Genomic DNA, 12,661 nt, shown 5'->3' on the forward strand with positions numbered 1-12,661 from the left:
AACTAATCATTGATGCTCAATGTTATAAATGAATGTTTGAAGAATTAAAGATTTAAGAAAAGAAGTTTGTAATGTTTGTTCTGAGCGGAGGCTTCAGAATAGCCGGGGTGTCGCCAAACAGCAGTTTGTTTTGGTTTTCATGTTGGTGCTCAAGAGCGACATATCCTGGATCAAAAAAGTCACACATCCTTCTTTTAAAAAGAGGAACTAAATGGGGCAGGCCTTAGCAAATGGTCAATTCCGATAAAATGGTCTACATACTTGAATAATACAACAAAGCTGTCACAAATGAAACTTCTAAATAATATACGCAATCCACACTGATTATTTTTTTATTGCAAAATGGTTTTCAGAGCTCTCGTGTGTTTAAATGGCACAGAGAGAAAATGTATTCTCTTGAACTGCACAGTTCTCAGAGTGAAGTGGAGTGCTTTTCTCTGTGACATTCACACTCAGACTGTATCAGAATGTCTGATTACCCAAAAAGGGTCTGTTTCAATTATATCAAGGCAAAAAGTGATCCATAAAAAAAGACGAGGCATATAAAATATAAAACGCTAATCTCCTGATTTCTGATGATTTGTAACTCTGGAAAGACGTGACTTCACTTATATTAGTAATTGGTGATGAACTGATAAACTCTATATTGTAAATGTTTGGTGTTTTTTCACATTTGATAGTTATTTTCTCTCAGTTACATTGATTCAGGTGTTCAAGATAAATAAAAAAAAAAACATTAAATGGAACCAATTGCAGCATCCTGTCTTAATGCAGAGTTATAACTTTTCTTTCATTTTTAATATCAACACACTCTGACTGATCTAACCTCCTACTTTCCAACTTACCAGCAGCATGAAGCCATATGTGTTCCCCCTGTTTAAATAAATCAGTGCAAGCCTTTTCTTTTACAGTTAAACAGTCAAACATATCATCATTATTACAAACAGTAAACAAAATGATGTACCATGTAAAACGCTTTAAGTCCAGCAATCTGTCCTTTCCACCTCCCGAGACAAATGTTGTGAGCAGACTAACTCAAAGATTTTAACTGTTCAATCTTTGAACATTAGTGTTGATTGTATTCTTCTTATCAAGACGTTTTAATCTATGATTTAGTCCTAATGATGATTTTTCTCAGTGCATGACAATTCTATCAGAGCAGAAAGATTTTTTAAAGCTTTTTTTCACATGCACATTGATTTATATCATTTAAACTCTTTAAAAAAAATAGTTATATTTGTATCATATGGAGTGATCCTCTCATTGTTTCTTGCATGTAAACATTCAGAAGAAAAAAATGATTGAAAGAGAAAATTGAAAATATTCCAACTGGTTATAAACTTTTTTAGGATTTGATTCCCATAAATAACGCCAGAAGATGGGAGGTTTTGCAATGCATGGACTGTTTTACAATCAAAAGTATAAAAAGGTTTGTGAGTGAGAGTGTAGGCACAAAATGGTGATCAAAACAAAAACTTCAACTCTGTGTGGTTGTTTTTTTTCCCCTCCTGTCAAATCATCCCCATACAGACATGTTTAAAGTCGATTGCTGCCCCAGTCTAAGTGCAATGTGTTAAGCTGTTCCCATGCAAGTTAAACCTTCTCTTCATGGATGGTCTTCCGAGTCTTCAATGGCAGCTCGTCTGAAACGTCCACTGGGTTGTCATAGGCCGCAGATTCGTTCTCATCGTGCTGGTGCCTTGCAAAATTCACAAAGACCTAAAAAAGCAATGAGGAAAAGAAGGTACTTAAAGGAAAAATAAACACGCACACTATTCTGAAGAGCCTGTGGACATTCCTCTTCCCATCGTGTTTATGCTCTCCTCCCCGCCCTCTGCCTCTAAAACAAACAGAAATAGTGGCAGGGACAACGGGGTGCATGTGAATGAGTTGCCAGACAAGGGCTGTGAGGCATCAAGTAAGCGTCGAGGCTCACATAGTGAATGTCAGTTTGACATCTTTGACCAGCTGAGAGAGAGAATAAAACAATCACTCTTCTCTCTGTGATGCCCATTTAAAGTCAGAAGGAATCAATCCTATGGTGTTCATAAAAAGCTGTGTGTATTTCATTGTGCTGTAAACATGCTTGTAGTCCAGGCTTTTTTTATTTTTTTCACATTAGTCGTCTGCGGTGGTTAAGCTACACAAACATTTTTATACAGCGTGACAAAAAAAAATAAAAAGCAGCAAAGAGGATCTCATAAAATGATAAGAGCATTGCTATTTCATTAAATGATTTTCAGTCGCTGTGTGAACATAAAAGGCTATATGAATTACTAGATTGTATTTAAAACTTCAATGGGGACAGAGAAAAAAAGTCAGACCAATTCTATCAAAAAGTACTCAGACTCCCCATGAATTAAATCCGTCCTCTCAGATACAAGCCTGCCAATAAATAAATGGGCCTAGAGAGTAAATACATGGGACAGATCATAAATGAGGAGATGCAAACAAAAGTGTCCTTTGGGCGTTTGTTTTTAGAGAGGATTATAAAAAAGACGGGGTGAAAAAGACCCATCCTGTCCGCAGCTGTTTTCAGTCGGTTTATAAAATCAGTAGTCTTATGTCTTCGTGTTAACATCAATGAATTAAGTTTTCGGAACCAAAAAGAACAAACATTTTACATTCTAAAAAATGTATAAAATCAAACCTTAATTAATGTCATAGAAGGCCAATCATACTCTGATATCTGTGCATAAAGTGTGCATCTCGGCATTTCATTGTTCAGTACTTGTACTTGTGCAATGACACTAAAGATGAAATTAATCCAATCTATTCTCATCTTAAGTTTTGACACAATTAGCTTAGCTGGGCTCGCTCTGAAGCCTCAAATGGTTGAGTTTACTTTTTTTTGAGTTTTTCTTTCTCTTAAATAAAACAACAAGAATCAAAATGTAAAAAGTGCTGGACGGCAGATCTTTAAACTTTAAAAAAAGAAGCAGGGCTTATTGTTTTTATCACGACCTACAGTCTAAACGCAAAGCAAGGCTACTTACTTTAGCTTTACCCTTACTTTAGCACCATGCTTAGCAGAATCAGGGCTAGATGTTTTTATCACAGATTACTATCTTTATGCTTGTTTAGGCTAACTGCCTCTCACATCAAGTCCAGGACTTATTCAACCCAAGACAATTCTTTTTCATATATTTGTATCTGGTCTTTATGTTAAGCTAGGCTAAATGTCTCCCCCCATCTAGCTACCTTGCAGTCTTTTTGCTAAGATAGGCTAACTAGCCCGCCTCTTGCTTCAACAGAATCAGAGCTATCTCTTTTTATCAATGCTTCAGGTTTTTTATGTTAAGTGTCTGTCTCCAGCTCTTTTTTTTTACATAGATACATCGTTTATATCTCTGCTAGAGAGGGAATAAACATATTATTATGAATGTTATTTCAGTTTTAAACAGCATGTTATTAAATCTGAACTTTAATGCCGTTCGAAAATACATATTCAGTTTGACCTCTGTTAGGGACTGATCACCAGGTATGCTAATCACTTGAATCTAGTGGTTCCAGTTCCCTTAGAAAATTATAGTTATTACAGCAGATTTTTCTTAATTTTTTTCTCTGTTCGGTTGATGCTTCAGCCCCACTGAAAAGCACCCCAGTGCGAACACAGCCTCAGTGTATTAGTTAGATTAAATAGGCAAATCCACTTCAGCAATCAGGAGTTAAATGCCTTGCTCAACGGGAGTCTGTACATGTAGAATTGAGGGGGGTTCAGCTCTTTCTATATTCAAACCAGGTTTAAAGTAAGGAGTCAAGCTGTTTTTACTTGGGATTTCATGGTATCAAATGCTATGCTTCCAGTAAGTAATTGTAATTCTACAAAAGCGGATTATGGTCCTTTGTTCATTTCAAGGTAAAACAGGCTTTCCCACTTCATGAATTGCATTTTCAAGCATCATGAACAATTGCTATTCTCTCCACAAACCACTATATGTTCAAGAATCTTGTTATTGAAATTGGGTACCTTCCCACTGTATATGTAAAGCGTCCTGACCTCAATGTTCAGGGAGCTGGTGGCTATTGGGTGTAGAAAAAGCAGAACAGCAGTCTGCCTTGGAAGTGAGGACCAAGCTAGGCCTGCAGAACTCCCAAGGCTAAAGCTTCAGCGTGTGTGATGCCAGACCATCAGCAGTGTGTTTCAAGGTCACAGTTGTCAAGGCATCTTTTCAGAGCAGAGTGAGTAAGAGGATAAGAATGACAGTATCAACAAATGCACCCTCTGCCCATCTTTCTCGGCCTCTGACCCTGCCAGGGGCTGATGTTGGCTTGATGTGCTGAGGCATGCACTGAATTGGATATTCATTGTCAAGGCTGTGCAGTTTTGCAAAAGAATTTCTAACGAGTCTTTTCATTTAACTTATGTAAGGACCCCAGAGTCATTTAAAAAAGAAGTCCTGACTGAATTTGCGAGTGAGATGACCATGGCGATACCTCCCCTGCATGGTGATGTGACTTTCTTCATGATGCACTCTTTCTGTATTTAGCCAGCCATCCATTCATGACATGAACGTCATGCACCAGTGCTGTTGAGTGGCATTTTCTTAATAACAGATGGATACAGGCATTAATCACATTACAGAGGGTACGTTTGGGTGTTTATTTGATGCCCGTTGAGGCAGAACAGAGGAGGGGAAAGAAATAAATGACCCAATTAACCTCCCGTGTATGTCAAAGGAGTGAATGCTGGATGTAAAAGGGCTATTTTTATATACAACATGTCGACCACATGTTCATGAAGCTACAGCGACTTTGAAAGGTCCTGTCTTTCTAAAGTCTGTTAGTCAAGAACGGATAGCCTCATAATATACGAGTACTAAGGAACGTTGAAAGTTGTAATAATAAAAATGTGACACTTGTAGTTGTTTTCTGTTTGATTATTTGGTGGCTGTCCAACTCTGACATATTAACAAGTGCAAATACTTAGAATGACGGCATTGTGCCCAAGTAAAATAAAGACATTCAAGTCAATACTTCCAGCAAATATTAAAAATGAACTTGTGGGGTCTCCACAAACCAAAAAGACACATTTTTGGCTCTTTGGTTATACGGATGAACCAAAACAGAGAAGGTTCGACCCCTGACCAAGGTTTGACCCCTGACCCAAACAATCTGAAAGCTGTAGTACAGTCAGTAGAGCTACAGGGAAATGCAGATTTGGTGAATAGGACGCTTTTTAAATTCAATATTATCATCTGACCCTTTGCTGGCATAAAAGTATTAAAAGTATTTAGCTTTGAAAGTTAATTTAGAGTAAATTACTAAATAATTCACAATCTATCTTTTCAATTTAAAAAGGGATCATTATTGCATATGACAGATGATAAGCATCAGCATTATGTATACCAGAACAAAAAAAACTGACTTTCAGACACAATTACACATAATTATTGATGAATACTTATTAAAAGCTTTCCCTCTTTTTTGAAGTGTGTTTCATAAGATCTATAATGGTGCTGTATCTACTGTAATAGGATGTAGTTATGTGATCAAAGTATTTTTGATTGATCTTAAATTGTCTTAGTGAGCAAGCTAGCTTCTGATAAAGAGGGATAGCATGACAGTTCTTGATATTTAGTTGAAGTATTTCATATAGTGGTAAGCTGGAGTAAAATAATACTAATGTGTTCTTTTTATGTCTTTACTTGAGAGGTCAGATAACGTGACATCATTTTTCTCATTTAAATTAAACTAAAATAAAACGGTTAAATAATTAAAATAAGAGGTTATTTGCTTTTAGTAGTGCGGGCTAAATGTTTGAACACAAAGAAGAGAAGACTTGACCTCACCCTCTGCTTCTAAAAGACCGTTCACAACGTCACATTTTCCTTTCCAATGCTCCATCTGCTCTGCACTGTCTCGACCATCAGCATTAACGGCCGGGCTCAAGGCTGTGTGGATCAATATTAATTGTAGTGCAAGTCTGGTGTTATACTATAGGTCAGGGCTCTTCTCTATAAATCACTGGCTGAAAGGTGACAGTCTGGGTCTCCACAGGTTCTCCACTCCTCTGCTCCGTGCTTTAATGCCGTGACCTCCTACACCTGGTATGATTTATTTACTGCCTCTGATCTTGTAAATATTGACCAGAGCACAATGTAGGGCCAGTTGATGAAAAAGAGAAATTACAGAATTTAGAAAGGAATAGCATGGCTCCGTTCTTTAAGGGGAAATCAGGATTCTGCTAAAAATCCTGGAGACAAAACCAAATCTGACAGTAACCACATGTAGTTAAAGCATTTAGCTCCTCATGAATTCCTATCCTGTCATAGTTGTAGGATAATTGCCCCCTAAAGGGCATGTTTTATTTAAGTAATGCTCCAAAAGATGGTTTCATCTTGAATTAGAGATTACCCACAAGGGGATCATGTTGATAATGAAATGCCTCGCATCCCTGTAGTATTTTTTAAGACACATCATTTGATTTTAATAAAACAGTGCCACAGTAAAAGGGAATGCACAGAAAACTCACTCTCACATATGTCTTTCTGGATTATTATTATTATTTTTTTTAAGTCAAACAATAGGCTGTGTTTCACCCCACGGACCGATGACCTTTCTGGACCACTCAGAGGTCATTCTCACCTCCCACCTGCTCATCTGCTGCTGAGCTAATGGCGGGCGTGTAAGACCAGACACACTCACACTCTCCTCTGAGTGCCTGATTGCATCAGGTCCTGGGGGCCATTTGGAAAACACAAGGTGAAGCCAGACCGTAACATACAGGGCTCAGTTTATCTCGCCAATCAGGGGGCCAGCCAGTACCTTTGGGCTGGAATAAAAAAAGGCACCAGATGGGGGGAGGGGGGGCTTTATATATATTTCTGTGTCAAAAGAAAATCTCTTCAGATTCTGGATTGATACCAGGACCTGGCAGCTGATCTATCTTGGCTACAGAAAGTGAGTGTAGTCCTCATTGGTCACTCTGACAGCTTTAATAGGAGAAGACAATGTGTAGGCAAAGAGAGATGTTTAAATCTTTTCCCAGACTGAGCAGACCTGCATTAAAGACGAGCACTTAGAATGCTGAATTCATTGACTGATGACCCAACAATCTGTTAAAGGGAGCTGGCACTCCACTGAATTACAGTGGGACAATAGAACACAGCCCACTACAGTTGGCCTTAATGTTGATAGTGTCAGAAGAAGACATTTGGAGGCAGACTGTGCCACCCTTGTTGCTGTAAAAGCTCAAAACCATGTAAAACTAACCTTCTTGTTTAAAAAAAAAATAATTAGAAAGGTTTACCCGATGAATGAACTGTGCATGTTTGAGATCTTTGTATTTGTTCTTTTCTTTCAGACAAAAAATAAATGGATAATTTGTTTTGCACCCTGGGGTTTGTGCCATAATAAGAAGCACTTTTAGTATTTTAACAATCTGATAATATATATGCAGTTTTAAAATTAATATTAATATTGTTTTTTGTTTTTTTTACTGTTTGTTCTATTTTACTATGTATCTATCTAACTGAATTATTTTCACATAAATATTAGAGATGTATTAATGCAGAGAGAGAGAGAGACGACTTCAGGAAATTCACCTAATTTAAAACAAAATAATAATAATTTGTGTGTGTGCCATTTTCATGTATTGGATCCTGCATGAGAGCTGTGGAGAGACGGTGAATGTTGGGAGCAGAGAGCGGGGGGGGCTGCTGCGACGAGGACTATTTCGCCTCTGTACATGGGGTGTGTTACATAACCACGAGGCTATCCCACCCACCTGACATGAACCAAATTTAGTTGTAATGATAAGCTAAACTTTCAAATCTATGTATGTTGTATTAAAAAACAAAAATCAGGCTTTCTTAAATATAGGTGGATCTTTGGTTATGCAGTGTTTCAAATCATCAGAAGATGGTCCATTTTAGTGTTACAGAAGAAATCTGAGTTCTGTGTAAAATAGGTCTGCAGAACTATAATGTCTAAAAAGGTAGAGGATGAAAAACAAGTGGGGAACAGAATTAAATGTTCCTATAATTATCCTGATACATATAAGCCTTTAGGCTGCAGCAGCATTTTTATTTTTTTAACAAAATAACCTGAAATGTATCTCATTCTATCCTCGATATTCACATGCCTCACATCTGTCGTCCTATTAATAGCAAACCTCCATTGAGGGTAATCATTTCAAAAGTAGATTCTGCTAAAGGAAATTGAAGGCCTCTATCTGGACTGATGCACTCTCTATTGAGCCCAACGGTAATCTATTCATATGAGGTACTAAAGAAAAAAAAGAGGATTAGTATATTATTATGAGGGCTTTCCAGAAAAGGGTTTTGAAAATTGGAGATGCTTCTTTGAAGTAAAAGCAAAAAAAACAAATTACATCAAATTCAGGCTTTACCGTGCAAGAATGAGAGCGTGAGCAATGTGAGCAAATAAACTGAAATGATACAAACTTGAGAGAATAGTCAAAGACTCAGAAATAGTCCTAATATCTTTGGTCTTACCTGATCCAGAGTGGTCTGGGACACTGAGTAGTCCTCCAAACCCAGCCTCTCCTGGTTGTTGGTGAACTGGCTGAACATACTGGCTAACGCTCCCTGTGCGTACGGGAGCTGATACTGCAGTGTGTTGTGATGCTTCTCTTTCAGGATGCTGCCCGGGAAGGTCTGCTGGATGAAATCCTCCACTGGCTTAAGCTCAGGAGGAGATCCTCCAACCCTCACAACGACTGTGTAGCCATCACCAAATCTGAAAAAGAAGAAGATTACAATTGAGATTTCAGTACAAAGAAGTACAATCATAGATGTCAGCACAACATTTCTCACAACTGGTCCTCTTAATCAGGGGTTCCCATACTTTAAGCCCTTTTAGCCCGTTACCCCCCCCCAAAAAAAAAAAAAACGGTGCCAGAGGCTGGGGACCCCCACTGTCACTTAAAGTGGTTAACGCATTTTACGTTACATGCAGCACGCACTAATAGGCCTATCCAAACACTAGCATTAGAATTACACTAAAGACCGCAGCAGCTTGCAGTCTTGTGGAAACTTACATTTGTTTTCTCATATACTTTCACAATAATAGGTAAGAAATGCTATTTTTAGTTTCAGTGTATAACGACCCCCCAGGGGGTCCCAACCCTCACTTATGGAACCACTGCTCTAAATAATGAACCTTTCTATTCTCCAGTGGTGAGATGGATAAACAGCCAATGTACTGGAGGAAAGAGACAAAGCCAGGAGTAGAAGAGATGAAAAAGTATAATTGGTCTCATATTTCCCACCATGTCGAGCTCCTGATATGTGAAAGTGCAGGTGAGTCACAGTAGCTGACTGAAAAAGCAGCTTGATATCAGGAGCGCAACAAAGTTTCTAGCAGATGGATAAACTTTCAACCCTTTCAAGTAATGGTAGGTTTCAACACAGTCTTCTGCATCAAACGCTAGAGAAAGCATCAATTTGATTCAAATAGAAAAGCCAAGGGAGATGAAATGGAAATTGCCTTCATATAATGGTAGATAATTCTGAAGGAGCTCATTTTATGGTCGGGAACAACAAAAGGCCAGGACTCAAACACAGCCCATTTCCATTTTTTGACGTGTGATGTAAAAGATTATTTAGGCACTATAGCATCTAGTTAAATAAAAATGGATAATTAAATGAGATTTGTTGGAACATTTTGTGGAAATTAAATGTACTTTAAGATGTGCAAGCTGGGTAAATGCATCAGTAAAATAAGATTGATCAGAAGTATCCTAAAAGACCACGTCCCCAAAAAACCGTCCTGTATGTTATTTGTTTTTTTTGTTTTGTTTGGAATTTAATTTCCAGGGCTTCTTGCCAGAGAGGGCTGCCAACATATGAAAACACATGGATTTCCAATTTAATGCTGCAGAAATAGATTTATTTTAAATTCTCCCATAAAATGAACATTAAAAAGGTAAGGTGTCAAACTAGATTTTGGCATTGGGAGGGTTGCACAATTGAACTATTATTTATCTCTACAGATATCAGCCTGCTATTAAAGCTAATAATCTACTCTTCGACACTTCAACACTAACCCCATCTCACTTCCAACTCCAAACAAAGGCAGGGTACAGAGAAGCTAATCTAATAATAAGAATATCTTTAAATACCTTATCTTAAAGTCCTTTATTGCTAACCGCTCACTTGCTTTCAGAGGCTATAGCATCGTGAGACAATATCCAATTGGTTCTAAGATTGAGTTATGGTTCATTAGATTAGGGTTGCTAGTGGTCAGGACTCATAAAGAACTAGCTTTAGAGGCACATTTTCTTTGGTTGAGCCCCAATGCACTCATCAACTTTGTTTCAAGAAACAGGAAGCCGTTGCACAAATACCAATAAATGAAAAAATAATAACTATATAAAATACTTGCAGATGGACATAGTTGGCTACTAGCTGGTGAACAGATTGTATTAATTAGCAGCTAAATACCTAAATATATCCCTCAGAAGTTGAACAGAGCACACAACAGAGTTAAAGGAAGACTGAATATTGGATTTTCATTTGAGGATGTCCTGTGTAGAACACTCAATGTTAATGTTTGTATGCTTAATATGCACTACAGGGGTAAATATACTGTTTCATTGCAGTGATAAGTTAATAAGATGTCATCAATGCTCTTAACTGGTAAAACACTACATCGGCCATTTTTTTATGATGCTGTGCAAAACTTGTTTTAAGTAACATTTTACTAAACCACCTTTTTTAAATTTATTTGCAAAGTACAATTTATGCCAAGTGATGAATATTTGCTGGAATAGCCAGGGTTTTAGACATTTCAACATGTGCTACTGGTATAACTTGACAACATGAACAATATCCTGGATATGTTGTCACAGACTCAAATGAGCCACAGCTAAGCTCTAAAGCTAATTAGCATTCTGCATCTCTCCAATTGTATGCTACGTCTGGTGAGCACCAAATAAGAATGTGCCTTGTTATTCTGTCGTTAGCACTCTTATGACCCATTGTTTTCTGCCTAATTAATTCCCTAATGTTGGATTCACTGGTGGAACCGTCCATTGTGGGCTGGTACAGAGCTACATGCAACAAGAGTCAGAGGCTCCCTTAGTGACAATTAGAGATATGGTGAATAAACTGCATGCCTCCACAATCCCGAGAGAGGGAGAGAGGAAGTGAAGCGCTCTGTTGATGAAGTAAAGAAGCACTATGAATGGACTCCATATGTAGCGTAGTCCTTTCAGTAGCAACACGAGTGCTCAAAGTTGAACAGCTGCAGTGTGTGAATAATATTACTTTGCATGAACTGCGCGTGGGACTGCTTATTAATACTGACTGTCATTAAGAATGCATTAGTGAATTTTAATGCTACATTTAGAACATGATTACATTTTTAAACTTGGATAAAAACAAGACAACAATGTGAAGGTTTCCAAAACTCCTCAAATTAATTGTTCTTACTTTATATATTACATGCATCTAACCCTGCATATGAACAAATCAACCCCTACAAACATATGACCTGTTTCTCCCATCAAACAATCTAAAACTGAAAAAAAAACAGAAGTCGTAAAATAATGTATCTCTTACTAAGATTAGTGTTTTCTCAGCACTGTGCTTAGGAAAACTAGTCAAACTAAAATCTCTGTTTAAATATGGATGCTTTGCATTTGGCAATGATGTTAGAGTCAAATACAACATCTCAAAATGACATAAGAATGTTCAAAATGTGAAGCAATGAAACTGAATATTTCCTATTTGATGATGCAATACAGCGAGTTGCGTGCTGTCCTTCTACGTCAAGCCTACTGTAAAGGGAGGATCTGAGGATTCTGCTCGCACTCTGATCTCGTCAGGGGGGTGTACACTGCAGGCGATCAAAAGCATCCCCCATGAAACTTGGAGACATATTATGTAGTACACACCATGTTGATAGAACAGCTACGAGTGCCCCTAAAGTATCAGCATGTTAGTGCTTAATTAAGCAACTGCCCTTTAACGGCCCTTCAACCGTTTCAAATTACACTCCACACTGACCTGCTCGGCTTCGCTGAGAAATGCTGTTTCTTTTTGCGGGGAGTTTATGGAGTACATAGGACTTCATTAGCTTAGAGTGCAAAGGGAAAGCAGGGTTATAGTTATGATCAGAGGAACAAGGACTTTGGAATTATAGCGTAACAATAACTTAATCAAATCAAAACACTGAGAACTCCTTAAAGTTGGTATAGACTCTTACGCTTATTTTTGTACCATTTCATTATTTTGACTATTAAATAAAGCATAAGATTACTATTATTAGTAACAGGGTTTCACAGTAGGTTAACAATTATGTACTGTAGAAAATAGTCCCGTGTGCTTTGGTGCCTACCAAAGGTCTCTGAGTTCGACTGCACTGCAATAAAACACAATGGTGTTAACGCCTCTCGTTCATCAACAACATGCATTTGTTGACAAGCAGAGGGGGCCAAGGTGACAAAGACCTTGTAAGGATACAAAAGAACCATGTCAACTGACAATGTACAGTAACAGTGCAAAAAGGGCATGACTCCGCTACCATCTACGGCCCATTGTTTGCAAACCTTATTGAGAGGTTTGAAAGGTTAAAAACGTCTAAATCTAACTTGAAGATCGACAAGGACAGAGACAACTTTTTGGCGGAAGATGGATTTATATATTTATGTGTATGCAAAGCTGAGACATATGTTGGATTACATAACTCTGCA

The 12,661-nt window shown here is 37.8% G+C and overlaps 1 protein-coding gene across 1 annotated transcript in view; it reads right to left on the reverse strand.

The window, feature by feature from the left end:
• Positions 1-316: 316 nt before the first annotated feature.
• LOC132958271 (phospholipid-transporting ATPase ABCA1-like) overlaps positions 317-12,661 on the reverse strand; it is a 149,498-nt gene continuing 137,153 nt past the window's right edge. The window contains exons 49-50 of the mRNA XM_061030999.1: positions 8,460-8,703; positions 317-1,719 (exon numbers count right to left, since the gene is read on the reverse strand). Coding sequence (XP_060886982.1) covers positions 1,594-1,719; positions 8,460-8,703 — 370 coding nt within the window. The 3' untranslated portion in view covers positions 317-1,593. The remainder of the gene's footprint in view (positions 1,720-8,459; positions 8,704-12,661) is intronic.

The sequence above is a fragment of the Labrus mixtus genome, chromosome 23, assembly GCF_963584025.1.
Source record: "Labrus mixtus chromosome 23, fLabMix1.1, whole genome shotgun sequence".
NCBI classification, from domain to species: domain Eukaryota; kingdom Metazoa; phylum Chordata; class Actinopteri; order Labriformes; family Labridae; genus Labrus; species Labrus mixtus.